Genomic DNA, 21,390 nt, shown 5'->3' on the forward strand with positions numbered 1-21,390 from the left:
TGTAATTGAATTTATACAAGTTCTTGAGCAAATCATTCTATCTATAGGCTTCTATTTACTTACCTCTTTTAAAAAATATATTTTATTGATTTTTACAGAGAGGAAGGGAGAGGGATAGAGACCCAGAAATGAGCAATGAGCAATCAGCTGCCTCCTGCACATGTGCCCGCAACCAAGGTACATGCCCTTGACTGGAATCAAATCCAGGACCCTTCAGTCCACAGGCTGATCCTCTATCCACTGAGCCAAACTGGTTTGGGCTATTTACTTGCCTTTTGAAAAAGGAGTTGAATTCAATTAATTTCTTCGCTGTTTTATAGTTGTCCTTGAGTGGAAATACATCAATTAGCTTAATCCTATAATACTAGTTATTTCATGCTTACCAGAAGGTTGGGTTATTAATAATCTATTACTTAAACAGGAAAATAAAATGTCATCTAGTAAGTGTAGTTGGTTTATTGACAATATATTTGAGTACAGAAGTATGACTGTAGGAAAAATCATGAAAGGAATCCTTGGTGAAGAAGAGGTTGGAGATGCTTATTCTATTCCATCACAGAAAGCATGAGTCTTCTCTTCAGTCTCCTCATGGCTGACTTCATTTCCTGGTTCCTCAGAGTGTAGATCAAGGGGTTCAGCAGAGGGGAGATGACAGTGAAGGTGACAGCAATGGCCTTATCTGTGGGGAGGGCAGTGAAGGGCCGGGTGTAGACATAGATGCAGGGCACAAAATGCAGAGTCACCACAGTGATGTGGGCTGTGCAGGTGGAGATGGCTTTCCTCCTGCCCTCCCCTGCCTGAGACCTCAGCATCATTAGGATGACTGTGTAGGATACCAGGAGGAAGAAGAACCACAGGGTAGTGACTAAGCCATTGTTGGAAATCATCAGAAGCTCAAGTGCAAAGGTGTCTGTGCAGGCAAGGTTGAGGACCTGGGGCACGTCACAGTAGAAAGTGTCAAGCACATTGGGTCCACAGAAGGGGAGCGGGAGCAACAGGGAAATCTGGACGATGGAGTGGACAAAGCCCCCAGCCCAGGAGGCTGCAATGAGGGCAGTGCAACGCCCCCTCCTCATGATGGTCACATAGTGCAGGGGCCTCGAGATGGCTATGTAGCGATCAAAGGCCATCACAGAGAGAGAGAAAATGTCTGCCCCACCGAGGAGGTGGAAGAAAAACATCTGTGTCATGCAGCTTGCATAGGATATGGTCTTTATCTTCGACAGAAGGTCTACTAGAACCTTCGGAGCAGTGATGGAGGAGAAGCAAATGTCAAGGATAGCTAGATTGCGGAGCAGGAAGTACATGGGGGTGTGAAGGCGAGACTCACAGGTCACGGTGACCATGATGAGGAGGTTTCCCAGCAGAGTTGTCATGTACACAAAACACAGAAAAAGAAATAAGACCAAACTCAGGTCTTGGGACTGAGTAAGTCCCAGAAATATAAATTCTTTCACTCTGGTGCCATTTCCCAAATCCATTGAATCATGTTTCCTCTTCCTCATGTAGCTTGGAAAAAATGAAAATTGTTATTTCAGAAAGTGTTTACTCTCCCTTAATAGATTCAGGTTTATAGAGGCAGGTATTAGGTCTGAAAACCAGTGAGTTGTTATCACCACATGAATAGCTTAGGTTATTGCCAGTGTGTCCAAAATGACATCTTATTGCACAAGCATGCACTTAATTATTCTTTACTCTGTAAATTATAATATTTTAGAAAATACATAAAAACAATGTTTTAAGTATACAAGTTCTAAGTACCCAAGATAAACAGGTGGATGTGAAATATTCAGAAAAGGACTATTGTGACACAAAGGATATAAAAATGGAGTCAGATTGGTGTGTGGTTAAGGCAAGTGCCTATTTGCTGTGACTGGGGTCTTTCGAATTCCACAGGAGGATTTCCGCCCCCCCAGACCGGGCACTCCATTTAAATAGTTTAAGAACCTCTATCTGCACAATGGTTCCCTTTGGACTGAGTTCTGCAGAAACACTCTTCCCTTTATTTATCTAATTAGAAAATAAATTTGTATTCATTTCAGAGAGCAAGGGAGAGGGAGAAAGAGACAGAGACATCAATAATATGAGAGAATCAGTGATTGGCTGCCTCCTGCACACCCCCCACTGGGGGGATAGAGCCTTGCAGCCCAGCATGTGCCCTAACAGGGAATGGAACCACGATGTCCTGGTTCATAGGTTGACACTCAACCTCTGAGCCACACTGGCCAGGCCTCCCCTTTTTCTAAATCACAAATTTAATTTTATGAACAGTTAGAAAAATTGAAAGCCATACAATTATTTTCTATTGCTCCATTCTTCCACAAGGGTACTTCTTTGCTTCTACTATTACTTTAAAGACTTTAGGTACCCAAACTTCAGCTATAGAAATAAAAGTATAACTCAGAGCTTTTCTTCTGTTCATTGTTCAAATGTATTTCTTAAAAAAGTACTTTAGGAGAAACCAAGATGGCAGCATAGGTAAACACCGGAAATTGCTGCTTCGCACAACCACTTAAAAAATACAACTAAAAGACAAAACGAACATCATCCAGAACCACAGGAAGGCTGGCTGAGTGGAAATTCTACAACTAGAAGGAAAGAGAAAAGCACACTGAGACTCAGAGGAGGTGTGGAAGTAAAGTGCAGAGGTACGGAGGTGCACGTGGAAAGGGCTGGCAACTGAGGACACGGTTGTCTTTGTCAATCGGGAGGGAGTCTCAAGCTCCCGACTGCTCTGAACTCCAGTTCAGGGTGAGTCTCTGGGGACCCAGACTCATACAGGGAGAAACTGGACTGTCTGGCATCGGTCGGAACTCGAGGGCGGCTTTCTCTGAGGTGCTTGCAGCGATTACCAGGACACTGAGATTCGGGGCCTCTTAGGATAGGACTGAGGAGCAGCCATAGCTGTTTGCTCTGCCCTGTTGATTCCCTGAGACCCCGCCCCACCCAAGCTGTGTGCAGAGGCTTTTGCATATGAAAGGCCTGGCCCTTTACAATCTGAAAATTACCTAACAAACTGCAGCTGGGTCAGAGAGACCCAGAACTTCCAAAAGAAGGCCCAAGGCCCCACAGCAGCTTGCATTGCTTCACAGCTGGGCCTCATCTAGGCACCTCCAAACCCCAAACAAAGAAGAGGAATCTGCAGATCTCTCCATAGCTCCTACTGGGTAGTCTCAGGCAGAGGCTAAATTAGCACCTCCTTAGAGATCCAAGAGCCAGTGTAGCCAGTGGTCAGAGTGGAACCATCCAGATTACAACTCCTCGGATCCATAAGGGACACACTCAGGGGGCAGACTCAGTGAGCACCAAAGCGCCACTGAAGCAAGTCTTGCCCCATAAGGGTGTCAGCACAGAAATTCTCCCACTGCAGACACAGCTGACTCTCACAGCCAATTGGCCTGGAGGTCAATTCCTCCCAGAGCTAGCAACTACAATCAAGGCTTAACTACAAGACTGTGCACACAGCCCACAAAGGGGTGCACCAAGAGTGTCCACCTCAGGTAATTGGGGAGGCTGAGCCACTGGGCCCTATAGGACACCTAGCACAGAAAGCCACTCTATCAACACAGGGAAGCAAAAAAAAAAATGCAGAGACAAAGAAACAGGTCACAAATGACAGAAATGGAGGAAAGCAAACTACTGGATATAGAGTTCAAAACCACACTTGTAAGGTTTTTCAAGAATTTTCTAGAAACCGCGGATAAATTTAGTGAGACCCTCAAGAAATCTAGTGAGACCCTTGAGGATATGAAAAAGGACCAACTAGAAATTAAGCATACACTGACTGAAATAAAGAATATTATACAGAGATCCAACAGCAGACTAGAGGATCCCAAGAATCAAGTCAAAGATTTGAAATACGAAGAAGCAAAAAACACCCAACCGGAAAAACAAAAAGAAAAAAGAATCCAAAAATATGAAGATAGTGTAAGGAGCCTCTGGGACAACTTCATGCATACCAACATCCGAATTATGGGGGTGCCAGAAGAAGAGAGAGAGCAAGATATTGAAAACCTATTTGAAGAAATAATGACAGAAAACTTCCCCTACCTGGTGAAAGAAATAGACTTACAAGTCCAGGAAGTGTAGAGAACCCCAAACAAAAGGAATCCAAAGAGGACCACACCAAGACACATCATAATTAAAATGCCAAGAGCAAAAGACAAAGAGAGAATCTTAAAAGCAGCAAGAGAAAAAAAGTCAGTTACCTACAAGGGGGTACCCATATGACTGTCCGCTGATTTCTCAACAGAAACTTTGCAGGCCAGAAGGGAGTGGCAAGAAATATTCAAAGTGATGAATGCCAAGAACCTACAACCAAGATTACTTTACCCAGCAAGGCTATCATTCAGAAGTGAAGGTCAGATAAAAAGCTTCACAGATAAGAAAAAGCTAAAGGAGCTCATCACCACCAAACCAGTATTATATGAAATGCTGAAAGGTATCCTTTAAGAAGAGGAGGAAGAAGAAAAAGGTAAAGATACAAATTATGAACAGCAAATACACATCTATCAACAAGTGAATCTAAAAATCAAGTGAATAAATAATCTGATGAACAGAATAAACTGGTGAATATAATAGAATCAGGGACATAGAAAGGGAGTGGACGGACTATTCTCGGGGGCGGGGGGAAGAGGTGTGGGGGGTGCGGGAAGAGACTGGACAAAAATCGTACACCTATGGATGAGGACAGTGGGGGGGGGTTAAGGGCAGAGGGTGGGGTGGGAACTGGGTGGAGGGGAGCTATGGGGGGAAAAAAGAGGAACAACTGTAATAATCTGAACAATAAAGATTTAATTAAAAAAAAAAGTACTTTAAAAAAATTGACCTGCCATTGATATACAGTAGACTCAGGTATTTGAAATACACACTTGGATAGGGTTTGATATGGTTTAAGCATATAACCACGACACCATCACTATATTTAAGACAGTTAATATATTGACCACCCCAGAAGTGTCCTTTGTAATCTGTCCCCTCTGCCCCCCCTTCTTCAGGAAACCACTGATCTGCTTTCTGTCACTGCCTATTAGTTTGTATTTTCTAGAATGTTCAAAAAATGGAATCCCACAATATCTAATTTTTTTTTACTTGGCTTCTTTCACACATAAAATTCAAACATGTTTTTGTGTGTATTCATATTTCATGCCCTTTTATTTTGTATACCACAGTTTGCTTATTTACTTACTTGTTGATGAACATTTGGATTTTTTTCTTCTTTTTGGCTATTACACATAAAGCTGCTATGAATATTCATGTACAGTTCTTTGTGTGAACATGTGTTTTCATTTTTCTTGGGTAAGTGCCTAGGAATGGAATGGCCGTCACTCTTAAAATTCAATAACAAGGAAACAAACAACACAATGCAAAAAAATAAGACAAATGATTTGTTCAGACACTTAAACAAGAAGATGTAGGGATAGCAAATAAGCACATGAGAGGATGTACACCATCATTTATCACCAAGGAAATGTAAATTAAAACCACAGTGAGACAATACTATATACCTATTAGAGTTGCTAAAATAATAAAAAATATATATATTTTCAGAGCAAGCAAAAATGTAAAGAAATTAGAACTCTGGTGAGAATGTAAAGTGGTACAACCTCTTTTGAAAACAGTTTGGCAGTTTCTTAAAATGTTAAAAGTGTATTTACCATATAATCTTGTTTTTTGAATTCCTTTTCTTCTTCTTGTGAATCCTTAAAATGGACCTTAATTTGTTTCTTTACAGTTTATCTCCCCCTTTTTATAATCAGAAACAGAAGAAAGGTAAAAGTCACTTCTCTCCCATTTTTGGGGTATGCTTTTCAACTCAAATGGAGGTATTTCTTTTCATTTAGGTCACCTTCCTTTCAAATGTTCTTTCATTTGTATGCAATTTTGTCCAAAGTCTATTTACTATGGAAAACTAAAACAAAACAAAAACAAAAACAAAGAACCTTCCCCAAAACAAAGAAACATTACCTAGAGGTATCAGAGCATCTCAAGCATCACACAGTCTATTTAAACCTCAGTTTCACAGGTACTGGTTATGCAAAAATGGGCAAGTTACTCCACCCCGTAGTATTTGGAAACAATAGCATCTCCCTCATGTGAATTTTGTGATTATTAGATGAATTGATCTATGTAAATCATCATTACTTAGAGCATTGCCTAATCCACAATAAGTACGATTCTATGTGTATTACCTTAAAGAAAGGGCTCTCACAGACACACAGATTCTTTAACTATACTGACAGTCTTTTAGCCAAGGTGTATATTTCCCAGAACATGTATTCTAAAACAACTTCAGCAGGACATTTTGTCTTGAGGAAAACACGAGGTATTTTTCCTTAGGTGGCAGTAAGAGTGGCCCAGCGGGTGGTGACAGTGAGTGATAGTAAGGGGAGTGCTTGCATGGTTTGGCTTCTTATGCCACATCATTGCAGACCAGAGAAATCGGGGCATGGTCTCTACAATGAGCACCATTTGGGCTCAAGTCCTGGTTTTGTCACTGTGATTTGGACTAATGAGAGACCTCATTCAGTCTTCACTTCTTCATCTATGAAGTGAAGGTGTGAGGATTAGGTGAATTAGCACATGCAAAGTCTCAGCATACAGGGCTGTTCTGATTAGTGATCTGTTCTGATTAGTACTATGTTGAGTGACCTTTAATACTGGAGACTCATCTGTAAATGGAGTGTGTTGAACTAAATGGTAACTGAGTGGTTGATCCCGACTAGTTCTAAGAGAGAGGAAATGATCACCAGAAAATGCCAACTCAGTATTGTAACTAGAGAGATGGAGGAGGTCCAAACTAGTTATGTTGCTGTTAATCCTCACCAGAGGATATTTTTTCCATTGATTTTTAGAGAGAGTGGAAGGCAGGGGGAGAGACAGAGAGAGAAACATCAATGTGAGAGAGACACATCAATTGGTTGCCTCCCACACACGCCCCTACCGGGGCCACCCCAACCAGGGCCACCCCAACCAGGGCAGGGGAATGTACCTGCAACCAAGGTACATGCCCTCGACTGGAATCGAACCGGGACCCTTCAGTCCTTGGGGCGAAGCTCTATCCACGGAGCCAAACCAGTCAGGGCCCAAACTAGTTATGAAGGCCTCTCACGGGGACCCCATGTAAATAACAGACTCTGGTTTGCACAGAAGGGTAGAAGGTACCTCAGACCCCAAGTCTGACCTCCTTGTCAGAAAGAAATAGGTCCCAAGTTCACAACCTGCCTTTGATAATTCAGATGATATCCACCAGCTTCTGTGCCATCTTTCTGCTATTTTCAATCCATCTAATTATTTAGTAAATATTGATGGAGAATTGGCAGAGTTCTAGGTTATTTGAGAAAAAGGAATTTAATCTAAAACCAGTGGAAAAAGAATTGAAATCTAATGGTAATATGGGAGTAGTGGGGACCATCTGAAGACAGATGAGCTGTGTGTGAGAGAGGGGTGATTTCTCCCTAAGAGGCCCAGAGAAACCTGCATGGAGAAGGTGACCTTTATGTTTGGGGCACACGGGAATGGAGAGAATGGGAGCTCTAGCTTTAGGGGGCCACTTGAATATATAAAAGTTGCTTATAAGTGGTAAGTTTGGCTGGAAAGAAAGGATGTAAACATGAAGGCACAGAAAGACATATGAAAGAAAGTCATTGCTATAAAATGTTTATTTTTTAGTAAATCTAAGAAAGGGTAGTTAGGTGTTCATTGTATCATTCGTTAACTTTTTTTGAAGGTCTGATTTCATTTCTCCCTCGTTTTAACTTTAGCGTAAGAAATACTTTTGTCAACTTCAGTTTGAGGAGCTCTGTCTCCAGGAAATAAGCCTGAGAAAATCCCTCTTCAGTGTGTAATTAAAGGGGTCCCAGGAAACAAAAACTGCCTTTTCTTCTATTCCAAATAAAACTAATTTTTATGCCTGTCTTTTCACAATCTCCTCTTTTTATTATTATTACTATTATTATTTTAATCCTCACCAGGGATATTTTTTCCATTGATATTTTAGAGAGAGTGGAAGGGAGAGGGAGAGACAGAAACACATTGATTGGTTACCTCCTGCCGGCTTAGGTCCACGATATCCTCTTTATTAATATCTCTTAGCTGTGCTGTCTGTCACTGAAGGTTCGCCCTGGAATGCAGCATCTTGTGTACTTATTACATTATGTTTATGCAAAATAAATGTATGAATATTAATGATTCTATCTGGATTTCAATTTTTTTCACTTTTCTTTCCTCACTCTTATGCATAGACACCAGACCCCACAGGCACACACACTCATGTAGAGTAATGCTTCTTACCTAAAATCTCCAATCTTCTTTCAAGAACATCTTAATTAATGTTCACAGGAACCTTGGGACTCATTCAGCATCAGAAAAGTCTGTTAAGTAGTGAATTCAGAGGCTTCTCTTCTATCCTTACGTGGAAAAAGACAAACTCAAGAGTAGTACTTTCTTGACTCCTCCATGCTGATTCACGGTGCTTCGTCATATTTACCAATTCCCTAACCCCAGGACTAGTGTGAGAATTATCAGAGGGAATAGAGTTGGATATGGCTGTGGAAAAGTTCTCCTGATGGTGAGCTTGTTTCAGTGGGAGTAATTAAGATGTTACGCAGGCACATATGCTTGGGAACACACATTTTTTTTCTAGCAGCAACAAACTCTACTCAGGCTCCCCTGAACTTTTCAATTGGACCTCAACTTTTGGACCTCCATGTTTGCCTCTGCATTGTCCAATTTTAGTAAAAATTCTGCTAAGTTGGTTCAGCCAGAACCCTCACCTTCCATATCTAACCAGATTCCTCATCCTCCACCATCCCCAAGAGATATCTGATCACCCTGGCCTATCTTCAATAGAAATCCTGTTAGGTCAGTTCAGTCAGAATCATCCCTAATGTTTCCTTTTAGTAATATTCTTCTTGGGAAACGAAGGTCTATTCTTAGGGATTCTGAACAAGTTCCTTAGGCAGTTCCACCCATGTGGGTGAAGGAGCCCTGGGACCTGAGGGGGGTGTGTAGGCCAGAGTGAAGAAGCTCCCTCTCAACGGCTGATGCACAAAGTGGGCGATGGAGTTCTCATGGGGTGCACATGTAGCCAGGAAATCCACCCTGGATCCATCAGAAAATCCCACTTGCTCAACCTTCACAGTGTTTAAAAATCCTCACCACCTCCACCATTACTACCTAAGTCATGTCTTCATTACTTCTTTCATGGAACTATTTCGGTAGCCTCTTAATTGGTCTTTTTGTTTTTGTCTATACCTCTCTTCAGTATATTTATAACAGCAGACCCTGAATTTCTGTGAAAACATGCACCATTAATTCTGCTCTTTGAAGCCCTCTAAATACACACCCCATCTTACTTAATGTGAAAGTCAAAATCCTTACAATGATTGAAAAGGTCCTAATGACCTTGTCCGGTGGCCCCATTATCTCTTTGCAACAACTACCTCTCTTCTCCTTGCTTCTTCTCTTCTAGTTATAAAGCCTCTCTGACTGTCTCTTGGACACTTTGAGTACATCCCCAGCTCAAGGCTTCTGCATGTCTGATTTGTGGACTGAGATTTATACCAGGACATGACTTTTTTTTTTTTTTTAGTTTCAAAAATTTAGATCTAGGATCTAACTCCAGAAATAGGGGGGGGGGATTCTCAGCAGCTGTAAATAGCATAATAAGTAAATAATTAAAATCCAAGTTGATATATAGAGTAACGTTTTCTGCTTCATTTCAACATTTTTGAATGTATAGGCACAGTCTGAAGCATCTTCAGAGGTTTCTGTCATTTTTAGAGAGTCATCAGACATTAAAAACAACTCAATCATTTTTTGACCATATTCTCCAATGATTTGAAGAGCAGAAATGAGTAAGAGGTAATATTTATTAATTGAGGTTTTTTGTGGTTGTTTGCTTTGCTCTATTTCTTTCTTTGGGGCGGGGTTGGGGGGTGGGAGAAGGAGTTAAAGAAGTTTCATTTTTGCTTCAAAGAGCTTTCCTAGAGTGGTGATTCATTTCCATTCTACATGATTATAATGAACACAGTTCTCCTGGCTTTCAAAATAGTGTGAAGTCAAGGTCATGTGTGTAACATGTGTTTTCATGAATCCAGTTATTTATTTATATATGGGGGGTCCCTTGTGTTCATATTCTTATATGAAAGGTATTAGCACTATGGTTTCAATAACAAAAATTTTAAAATATTAAATACATCTTGTGTTTGATTTGGGTCTGGGATAATTTCTAAAGAATCATTTAGCAATACTCGTCTGATACTAAATAACCTGTAAAGCTGCAATTAATTGAGGGATTACTGGTTCTAAGAACTAGGCACCTGACAAGAGGATGAGGGGAAAATTATAAGTCTGGATGCCAAGTTCTGAGCAAATAATCTCCTTTTCACTTTTTCATTATCTCTAAGTAAAGTAGAGGGAGTGGATAATACGAATTATATAAATAATGTTAAATAAAAAGTGCATACATAACTGGGACAATATATTTTTTTGGTTTTGTCAAATTTGCCACTTACCCTAGTTCCGTGGTCGGCAAACTGCGGCTCGTGAGCCACATACGGCTCTTTGGCCCCTTGAGTGTGGCTCTTCCTAAGCTTTAGGAGTACCCTAATTAAGTTAAAAACAATGTACCTACCTATATAGTTTAAGTTTAAAAAATTTGGCTCTCAAAAGAAATTTCAATTGTTGTACTGTTGATATTTGGCTCTGTTGACTAATGAGTTTGCCGACCACTGCCCTAGTTCAATAAGATGCTTGTAAGGCAGCAATTTGATTTCTCTACTTTCTTTTATAACATAAAATCCATCTTTCTACATTATTATTTTATGCTAATCAGACTCTTTGAAAGTCATGTGTACCTTAGTAGAAATATAAAAATTAACTAGAAAATTTTTTAGTGAATATAGTTTATTTGATGGACAAATATTTTTAAAGGTGGTAAGAAGGAGTGAGCTACTGGTCTATACCCTGTCAGAAAGCACAAGTCTCCTCTTCAGTCTCCTTATGGCTGACTTCATCTTCTGGGTCCTCAAAGTATAAATCAAGGGGTTCAGCAGAGGGGAGATGACAGTGAAGGTGACAGCAATGGTCTTATCTGTGGGGAGGGCAGTGAAGGGCCGGGTGTAGACATAGATGCAGGGCACAAAATGCAGAATCACCACAGTGATGTGGGCTGTGCAGGTGTGGAAGGCTTTCCTCCTGCCCTCTCCTGCCTGAGACCTCAGCATCATTAGGATGACTGTGTAGGATACCAGGAGGAAGAAGAACCACAGGGTAGTGACTAAGCCATTGTTAGAAATCATCAGAAGCTCAAGTGCAAAGGTGTCTGTGCAGGCAAGGTTGAGGACCTGGGGCACATCACAGTAGAAAGTGTCAAGCACATTGGGTCCACAGAAGGGGAGCGGGAGCAACAGGGAAATCTGGACGATGGAGTGGACAAAGCCCCCAGCCCAGGAGGCTGCAATGAGGGCAGTGCAACGCCCCCTCCTCATGATGGTCACATAGTGCAGGGGCTTGGAGATGGCCACATACCGATCTAATGCCATCACTGACAAAGAAAATACATCCACCCCTCCAACAAGGTGGAAGAAAAACATCTGGGTCAAACAGCCATTGAAGGCGATGGTCTTCCTCATTAACAGAAGGTCCACCAGAACCTTGGGAGCTGTGATGGAGGAGAAGCAGATATCGGCGATAGACAAATTACAGAGCAAAAAGTACATGTGGGTCTGAAGGAGAGACTCACAGGTCACGGTGACCATGATGAGGAGGTTTCCCAGCAGAGTTGTCACATACACCTAAAGTAGGAAAAGAAATTAGACCCAACTCAGTTCTTGATTCTGGATGGGGCCAAGGAAAATCAATTCTTTTACCCTTGTGCCACTTTTCAGCTTCATGGAGTCATCTTCTTTTTCTCTCTTTTGTTTCAAGCTACTTCATATGAAAAAGTACTTGTCTACTTATTTGGTTTTCTTCCTAAGCACTAAGAATGCAATTCAGAAAGCTGCCTACACGGCTGTGCCTTTTATAATTTTTTGAGTTGCCCAAATTTTCAAGATTGCAATCAGCTTGGTGATTAAGTAAAATGATCACATGCAAAGTCATTCAATAATTCTTTTTCTATAAAACTGCTTTTGGCGAGGATAAGCTTTTATTTTAAGTAATGATATTTCCATAGCCTATTTTAATTAACTCATTTTAGTTTTAAAATTTTATTATTATTTTCATTCCACACATATTTATTGAATGCCAGGAACTGTCTGAAGCATTAAATATAAAGATAAATAAGATGTGGTTCCAGCTATTGTAAACTTATAGTCTATAAGTTTAATACTTATATTAGTGAATATTCTATTGACTTCAACAGTGTCTTGTCTTGCTAAAAAAAAAAAAAGGATATCATTCTGTTTCCTGTTGCAGTATTGCTGTGGCATGAATCAGTTTCCTTGCTCTTGGTTGTTTAATGCTGAATTTCTTAAAATTGCAGCCTCTTATTCTGTGTAACTGGTCATTGTGATTATACTGATTAGATTATTTGCTGAATTTAAAAATGTTTATAATTTACTATTGGGAAACAGATAGAAACATTGTGTAAATCCAAATCTCAAAGTATATCATTAATTTTTTATATTATGGTTGAAACACTTAAACGTGAAAGCTACCCTCATAATAGATTTTAAGTGCATGATACCATATTGTTAACTATAGCCAGTGTTGTACAGCAGACCTATAAAACTTTACTGCTCTTATACAACTGATGTGATCCTTGCTTGAATGTGGGGGAGGAATAGAAATAGTGATCTACTTCTGAGAGGTGGTTCATACTATGTCAATCATGCTCTCCTCTTCCTCTTTCCCTTTGTGGGTCAAAGACAAGAGAGTGAAGGGATCACACAACAGGGAAAGACACTGGTATCACTAGAATAATGCCTTTAAAAATATATACACTGAGTGGCCAGATTATTATGACCACCCCATCAGTACTTCATTGACACTTCCAAAAATACTGAATATTGAAAACTTCCTAAGCAAATACACTCAAGGTTTTATTATTATTATTATTATTATTATTATTTGCATAACTAATTCACTTCATTGTACTGATGGGGTGGTCAAAATAATCTGGCCACTCAGTGTATATATTGATTTTAGAGAGGAAGGGAGGGGGAGAGAGATAGAAACATCAATGATGAGAATCACTGATTGGCTGCCCCCTGCACACACCCTACTGGAGATCAAGCCCAAACCCAGGCTTATGTCCTGACTGGGAATCAAAACATGGTCTCCTGGTTCATGGATTGATGCCCAACCATTGAGCCACACCAGCCGGGCATCAAGAGAATATTTATAGCAACTTCCAAATGTATGTGGATAAATTGGACCCCATTATCAAAGTGCTTACAGTTGATCAAAAGTGGATGGTTTGTGTAAATTGATGAACATAATGCATGGCAAAATGTGAAATGTGTCACAAGAGAAGTAGAGGTAGATTTAGGTGGAATAGAAGTTGATAGGAAATATCCCGATTTCCAGCAGTAACAAAAGCTACTATTTTTTTTTGTCTATTTACACAGACAACAATGTGGTGATGGCCAGAAGGAAGGGGAAGTAGGGGCTGGGTGCAGGTGGGCAGAGGAGCGAGGTGGGGGTTGGGGGGGACATCTGTAATAGTGTCAACAATAAAAATAAAGTTAAAGAAAAAGAAGTATAAAAAGTTGTTTAATTTTTACTATCACTAATTGGTGAAATATATTGAAAATTCTGTACTCAAAGTATAAAATAAAGAAGTTATTTTAATAGTCAACTGGAAATAACTTTCACCAGAAAAAGTATGTGTGAAATAAGTACCTCCATATTCTGTCCATGTGCTATTTAGGGATAGCAGGATAGATAATAGGTAATATTGATTGTATGCCCGATTAATGCCAGAAGTGGTGCTCACCATCACAACTATCATCCTCTCAACATTTATCATGTTTTATTTTCATGACAACCTTGTTAGTAGACATAGTATTTCTATATTACAAGTGTTGAAAGTGAGGTAAAATATGTTGGCTTAAGAGTCACAGACTAGTCCTAGCTGGTTTGGCTTAGTGGATAGAGTGTTGGCCTGTTGACTGAAGGGTCCTGGGTTTGATTCTGGTTAAGGGCACATTCCTGGGTTTCAGGCTCAACTCCCAGTAGGGGCCGTGCAGGAGGCAGCCGATCAATGATTCTCACTCATCAGTGATGTTTCTTTCTCTCTCTTTCTCTCCCTTCCTTTCTGAAATCAATAAAAATATATTTTTTAAAAAAAGAGTCACAGATTACAGAAAAAATAGCATTTCGTTTGTTGATTTTAATCTTATACCCCATACTTTTCCCAGTCCACAAGTCTATAGTTATGTTGTTCAATCTCATCTCTTCCTTTTGTTCTTATATTCCTTCTAATAGAGTTGAAGGGCTATGAGAATGTTTAGAAATGACTGGAGAAAGAGCTAGTTGTCTCTCTTACCCTAAGGCTAGCAGCTTGAGAAAACCAAATCAGAATTAGATTTCCAGTCTCAGTCTGACTGCTCACCCCAGTTTACTACTCTAAGAAGGTCCAAGTCTCCTCTTCAGTCTCTTCATGGATGACTTCATTTCCTGGTTTCTCAGGGTGTAGATCATGGGGTTCAGCATGGGAGTGATGACCGTGTTATTGATGGACACGGCTGTGTCCATGGGCAGCGTAGTGAAGGGTCGGCAGTAGATGTAAACACAAGGCACAAAGTGAAGAGTCACCACCACGATGTGGGAGGTGCAGGTGGAGAGGGCCTTTTTCCGGCCCTCCCCAGAGTGAGATCGGAGCATCACCAGAATGACAGTATAGGACCCCAGGAGCAGGAGGAACCACAACAGGGTCACCAGCCCATTGTTAGAGATCATGAGAAGCTCCAGAGCAAAGGTGTCAGTGCAGGCCAGTTTAACCACCTGGGGCACATCACAGTAGAAGGCATCCAGGGTGTTGGGGCCACAGAAGGGGAGTGGAAGCATCAGAATTATCTGGACAATTGAGTGCAAACCACCACCCACCCAGGAAGCCACCACTAAGGCCACCCACACCTCTCTTCTCATAATGGTCACATAATGCAAGGGTTTGGCGATTGCAAGGTACCTGTCATAGGCCATCACAGAGAGGAAAAAAATATCTGCCCCACCAGTAAAGTGGAAGAAAAAGATCTGTGCCATGCAGCCATTGTAAGAGATGGTTTTCCTCTCTGACAAAAGATCTACCAGCAACTTGGGAACGGTGACTGATGAAAACACAATGTCTAGGACTGATTTGTTCCTTAGGAGAAGGTACATGGGAGTGTGCAGGTGGGAGTCACAGGTGATGGTCACCACAATGAGGGCATTGCCCAGCACAGTTGTCACATACACAGCAAGGAAGAACACAAACAAGAAAAACTCCAGTTCCCGGAAGCGAGTGAATTCTAGGAAGACAAATTCCCTCACAGTGGTGTGGTTACTCTGGCCCATGATAGGGATCACCTTCTTCCAGGTCTACGTTGGGAGAAGACATGTTAGGATTAGGAGTATGGTATCATGAGGCGGCAACATCACTTATCATATATTGTTATGAGGCTCTTTTAAGCATCCAAATAATCGTTACTACTCAGAAAATGGTCTGGAAAGTCTTTATCCTGATGGTTCTTCTTTCCTACTGTAAGTACCCCGTGTTTACAGGAAGAACCATCACACTTCTATGTCCTTACTCTAACCAGAGGGAGATGAGAGGACAGTGGTCACTTGACTCTGGCTTATCTTATGTCCTGCAAGAGTAACTTCCTCACATGTATGCAAAGCTTTCTATTTTACTGCAACATTTCATCTTTATTTTGATTCTTATAATGTCTGTGGCATCTATAAAGTGGTTATGGGGAAATGGAGCTTACAGCCTAATATTTTACATGAGAGGCTGGAGATTTTAATCAGCCAAAGCCTTTTAGTTCTGATTGACATACATATCAATAATCGCACATGGATATTTTACCTTTCAGAGGTTGAAGACTGAACACTATACATCAGTGATAGCGAACCTATGACACGCGTGTCAGAGGTGACACGCGAACTCATTTTTTGGGTTGATTTTTCTTTGTTAAATGGCATTTAAATATATACAACAAATATCAAAAATATAAGTCTTTGTTTTACTATGGTTGCAAATATCAAAAAATTTCTATATGTGATACGGCACCAGAGTTAAGTTAGGGTTTTTCAAAATGCTGACACGCCGAGCTCAAAAGGTTCGCCATCACTGCTATAGATATTAGAAAATTATATATGTGCTAAGCTAAAGTTGCCTGCAATTGTGTCTTCAGGATTCCTTCACTTACCTTTAGGTTAGAAAGTGAGCCTGCAGTGTTTCCCCATCTTCATGGCTCTGTTCGTCTTCACCCAAACACGTGCACTGTCCGCTGCTCACTTAGACACTGAACTGGAAGTCTAAGAATATAATAAGCAGCATGGGGAATAGTGTCAGATATTTGTAGGAAAAATAATTTCCAAAGAGGAATAATGCAGTTGCTGATGCCATGGGAGTTATTAAAAGTTGCTAAGCAACATGTGTGAATATTGGGATTTCCCCATCTATCATTCTGCTATTGCTTTCTATTCCACTGTGGTCTGAGAGCATACTTTGTGTAATTTGTGAAAGTGTGTTTTTTGGCCCAGAATGTGGTCCATCTTAGTGAATGTTCCATGTGAGCTTGAGAAGAATGTGTATTTTTCTGTTTTTGGAGAAAAGTAATTTATAAATATCAATTAGGTCCAGTTGATCATTGCTGCTGTTCAACGCAATGCATCCTTCCTGATTTTCTGCCTGTTGGATCTGCCGATTACTGATTGAGGGGATCAAAGTCTCCAACTATAATAGTGATTTGTCTATTTCTCCTTGTATTTCTATCAGTTTCTGCCTTGCTTATTTTGACACTGTTCTTAAGTGCACACATATTAAGGATTATTATGTAATCTCGGAGAATTGACCCTTTTATTATTATCATTACAAAGACCCTCCGTTTATCTCTGATCATTTTCTATGTCTGCTTTATCTCAAATTAACATATCTACTCCAGCTTTCTTTTGGTTTTTCTTTCTCCATTTTGTTACTTTTAATCTCTGTGTATTTTTATATTTAGAGCGGGTTTCTTGTTCTATAACGAGACCCAACATATAGTTGGGTCTTTAACAAAAACCCCACTTTGTAGTCCCTGTCTTTTAATTGGTGTGTTTAGATTATTTGCATCATCAGGAGGCTTGAAAAGTCAACCAAGGGACTCTATTTCATCATTCTTTTATTTTGTCCTTAAAAATTCAGTTTAGAGAATAACCTTGAGAAGAACATTCAGAATTTAAGAGTAAGCTTTCTTAGCACCATAAATTCAATTTTCTACTAGATAAGTTGACACCAGAAGAAAAGGAACAGGGATTTGCTATCCTGAATGTTACTTTAGAAACATATCAGAATGATTTATCACCAGGGATTTTGACATAATTGAAATCCCTGAACTGTTATTGTGAAAAGTATAGAGATTTCCTGAATTTAGAAGAGGGGATTCTCTCCTTGAGACATAAATTACAGGAATTACATATATGTATGTAATTTAATTTCTGCAGCTATTTTGCAAAATAAATATGAAAATTAAATGTCAATCAATTTTAAATGACTAGTGTCCTTTTGGTAGATTTAGAGAACGAGGATGGGAGAGCATAAATGACATCCATAAATTGTCAGAATCAGCAACTTCTGGATCTGGGATTAGAACCTTGATCATCTGAATGGCATCAAATAGTAACTGTAAATTATCTGGCACAATACTTCATGAACTGCAGGCACTCGGTCAATGTGACTTTCTCTGTAAATGCATAAATGTGTATCAATGTTAGCAGCCAGACTGTGAGGGTCCTGAAGTTTTCTGTGAGGGCACCTTCTTCTGCTCAGGAACTTGTCCTCAATGTTCCCTTCTCTCTTAAGCTTCTGGCTTTTTTTCTAGATCCGTACTGTTCAAATGACTATGAAACTTAAAAAATAACCTCTTTTAAAAGGGAATGTTTAGTATTTTAAAAGGGGACCAGCCTTAAACTAATAGATGAGTATCAGATGGTAGAATCCCAGGCAGCAGCATAAAAATAAGAGAAAATTTGAAGGTTACGGACCTCCCTTATGCCTAGAATATATGGCACTTCCTGTTTCTTTGGATAGGAGTTATTGTTGTTGTTCTAATTTCTCTTCCTGGGAGCAACATTTCTAAGATTGGTTAGGATGCCCATCAGAGGAGCAGAAGAGAAAGGGAAGAATTTGGGTTAAGTTTATAGAAAGGCAGAAAGACTAGAGTAATGCATGGAGAAGAAACGCTATAAAAAAGTTCCTGTCACCTGGCTGAGTCTAATTTCCCAAGGCTCTTAAGGAAGACTGGACGGTACAAACATAGAGAAAATGCCTGCCGACTGTCTTCTCTCTCTCTTTCTCTATCTCTGCAGTTTGTTCTCGACTGTATTTTTTTTAAGTTATTCTGCTTTGGATACAGTCTAATCAGGCACATGTAGCCCCGTTCAGTCTTCAAGTTGCTGTCTAATGAGACAGAGAGAATAAACTGCAAGTGTGTGTTTGTGAGTAGAAGACACTTGAAATGAGGAGGTAAAAGGAAATTGGAGACAGTGTAACCTCTAAGAAACTCATTTCTAGCGCCTGTTGGAATCTGTTGCTTTGGAAAGTAGAGAAGGCAATTTTTTTTTAAGTTAGGGTTTTTTTGTTTTTTTGTTTGTTTTTAAATTTTGTTTTATTGCTTAAAGTATTACAAAGAGTATTACATATGTCTCCTTTTGAGAAGGCACTTTCAAAGTCCATGGTTAGCAGTGCATTTGGAGAATTGGTTCTCTATAGCCCTGTCATCGAGGAATTACTTCAAGTGTTTGTGAAGTAAGGATTTAAAAAATCCAAAATCCCCAGCTTTACAAGTGAATCACTCTATGGCAGCGGTTCTCAACCTGTGGGTCACGACCCCTTTGGGGGTCGAACGATCCTTTCACAAGGGTTGCCTAAGACCATTGGAAAACACATATATAATTACATATTGTTTTTGTGATTAATCACTATGCTTTAATTATGTTCAATTTGTAACAATGAAATTGGGGGTCACCACAACATGAGGAACTTTATTAAAGGGTCGTGGCATTAGGAAGGTTGAGAACCACTGCTCTATGGGGTGTAAAGGACACACCCTCCTCATTTAAATTTTCCAGAGGCAGATAATCCACAGTGGTCAGACCCTGAGATTCCCCAGGGTTGATTCAGTTCAGCATTTTCCTTTGTGGTCCGTGAGGGTCTGTAATACACAGCACAGGATAAACACTCAATCATCTTAAATTCTGCCCTCTTCACCTCCAAATAACCCATCCAAAGAGAGAAACTCGTAATTATTGAGTTTCTATTGTCTGCCGAGTGTATGCTGGGCATTTTGCATAGATTAACATATTAAATCCTCCAAATGACCCATTTACAGAGGATTTGTGAGTCACTAACATGCATAACTCAGAGGGACACTTTCTACCACAGTCCTCACCTCATGAGCCCACACCCTCTTCACACCACACCTTGTAACTTTTCCCTCAGGGGAAGGAGCACAAAGTATACAGCTTTTCCTAGAATATTTTGGTTTTGTTTTATTAAAAACTAGAGGCCTGTTGCATGAAGAGATTCGTGCAATAGGCCTTCCTTTCCTCTGGCTGCTGGCACCGGCTTGCCTCCGGCACCTGGGGCCCAGGCCTTCGCTCTGGCCGAGTTCTGGCTGGAGCCGGCCCTGGAAACGTCAGGCTTCGCTGCTCCATTGGCCCAGGAAACGTCAGGCTTTGCTGCTCTGCCGGCCCTGGGCCGTCAGGCTTTGCTCCACTGCTTGGAGCCTACATATGCAAATTAACCTCCATCTTTGTTGGTGGTTAATTTGCATATCGTGCTGATTAGCCAATGGGAGGCGTAGCAAAGGTACAGTCAATTACCATGTTTGTCTATTATTAGATAGGATAGGACTAGAGGCCAGGTGCATGAAATTCATGCACTGGGTGGGGGGCCCTCAGCCCAGCCTGTGCCCTCTTGCAGTCTGGGACCCTTCACTTCTTACCACCCACCTGCCATGGAGGCGGGAGAGGCTCCTACCACCGCTGCTGTACTCACCAGCCAGCTGTGAGCCTGGCTTCTGGCTGAGCAGTGCTTCCCTGTGGGAGTGCACTGACCAACGGGGGGGGGGGGGGGGGAGACAGCTTCTGCATTGAGCATCTGACCCCTGGTGGTCAGTGCGCGTCATAGCTACCGGTCATTCTGCCAGTTGTTCTGTCGTTCAGTCGATTTGCATATTAGGGTTTTATTATATAGGATGTGCAGGTATGTAGCACTATTTAGGACAGGAGTGGAGAATATGTTTTCTATGGAGGAACCATATGTGTATAAAAATCAAGAGAGGATGGTAGACTTATAAAACATACCATTAATATTTTATATATAAATAGTAAATGAATCTAAATGAAAATAAAATTAATTTAGTATAATTTTTAATTTAACATAAATATAAACATTTTAATTCATTTCATTAACATAGTCTAACACATGTCACATGCATATTTTCCCTGATTAAACATCTGTCCTTTAATTTTTTTAATGTTTTGTTTGCCAGAGAGAATTTAACACTATTATAGTCAGACCTGTTCTTTTCTTTAAAGTTTTGTTTTTAGCATTAAGTTTAGAAAGATCTTTTCTATTCCAAGGATTCATATATATCTGCCTGTATTTTTCTAATGATCATGTAAAGAACATACAACTCTTCACTTATTTGCAACTCGCTTTGTTTTGTGCAGTGTATGTATATTTGGAAGTCATCCTAAAATAGTTTGAAACTAGAGAGAGTAAATATAAATAAGTGGAAAACTTTTTATCTCTGCTTGAAAACTTTATTTAAATATGTTCTAGAAAGAGTTTCTGGTAAAGTTGAGTTTATAAATATTTTATAAGATCACTTTATACTTTAACCAGATTAAGTTGGCTTCTAACTTCTAGGGGAGAGAGCTAAATTTCAGAGGTGGAAGATTTTGTGATGAGAGGGAGAAAGCTAATCTTCACAGAGTTTTTTGGTTTTTTTTGTGTGTGTGAAAACAATGGACTCGTGTTGTGAAACAGAGGTCTCTTTATCCTTTTATTTATGGTTATAAAGGAGGTGGAAGAAGCCTCAGGGGAGGCTCACTCCTGCATATCCAGTAGACCTATACTAATGGGAAAGTGAATGTGTTGGGCAGAGGACAGAGCCACGAAGAAATCAAAGAGGGATTCACTAGCTTCAATGTGCTGGACAACTCCACTACAAGTGCCCGCCGTGGAGGAGT

The 21,390-nt window shown here is 40.3% G+C and overlaps 3 protein-coding genes across 3 annotated transcripts; all 3 read right to left on the reverse strand.

Annotated features, from left to right (window-relative positions):
• Positions 1-545: 545 nt before the first annotated feature.
• Positions 546-1,481, reverse strand: LOC102436572 (olfactory receptor 4D11). Its single transcript, XM_006091826.1, has one exon. It carries the CDS (start codon positions 1,479-1,481, stop codon positions 546-548), a length of 936 nt encoding a protein of 311 aa, XP_006091888.1.
• A 9,480-nt stretch (positions 1,482-10,961) lies between these two features.
• On the reverse strand, positions 10,962-11,897 carry LOC102436885 (olfactory receptor 4D11-like). Its single transcript, XM_014458468.1, is given in 1 exon segment — positions 10,962-11,897. A coding segment is annotated over 1 exon segment (936 nt).
• Positions 11,898-14,574: 2,677 nt separating this feature from the next.
• LOC102437196 (olfactory receptor 4D6) lies at positions 14,575-15,501 on the reverse strand. The gene has a single exon (XM_006091827.1). The coding sequence runs from the start codon at positions 15,499-15,501 to the stop codon at positions 14,575-14,577; it is 927 nt and encodes a 308-aa protein (XP_006091889.1).
• Positions 15,502-21,390: the final 5,889 nt, after the last annotated feature.

The sequence above is a fragment of the Myotis lucifugus genome, unplaced genomic scaffold (assembly GCF_000147115.1).
Source record: "Myotis lucifugus unplaced genomic scaffold, Myoluc2.0 scaffold_97, whole genome shotgun sequence".
Taxonomy (NCBI): Eukaryota; Metazoa; Chordata; class Mammalia; order Chiroptera; family Vespertilionidae; genus Myotis; species Myotis lucifugus.

Excerpts from the sequence above, each read along its gene's own strand:
- LOC102436572 (XM_006091826.1), bottom strand. The coding sequence starts at position 1,481 with ATGGATTTGGGAAATGGCACCAGAGTGAAAGAATTTATATTTCTGGGA.
- LOC102437196 (XM_006091827.1), bottom strand. The coding sequence starts at position 15,501 with ATGGGCCAGAGTAACCACACCACTGTGAGGGAATTTGTCTTCCTAGAA.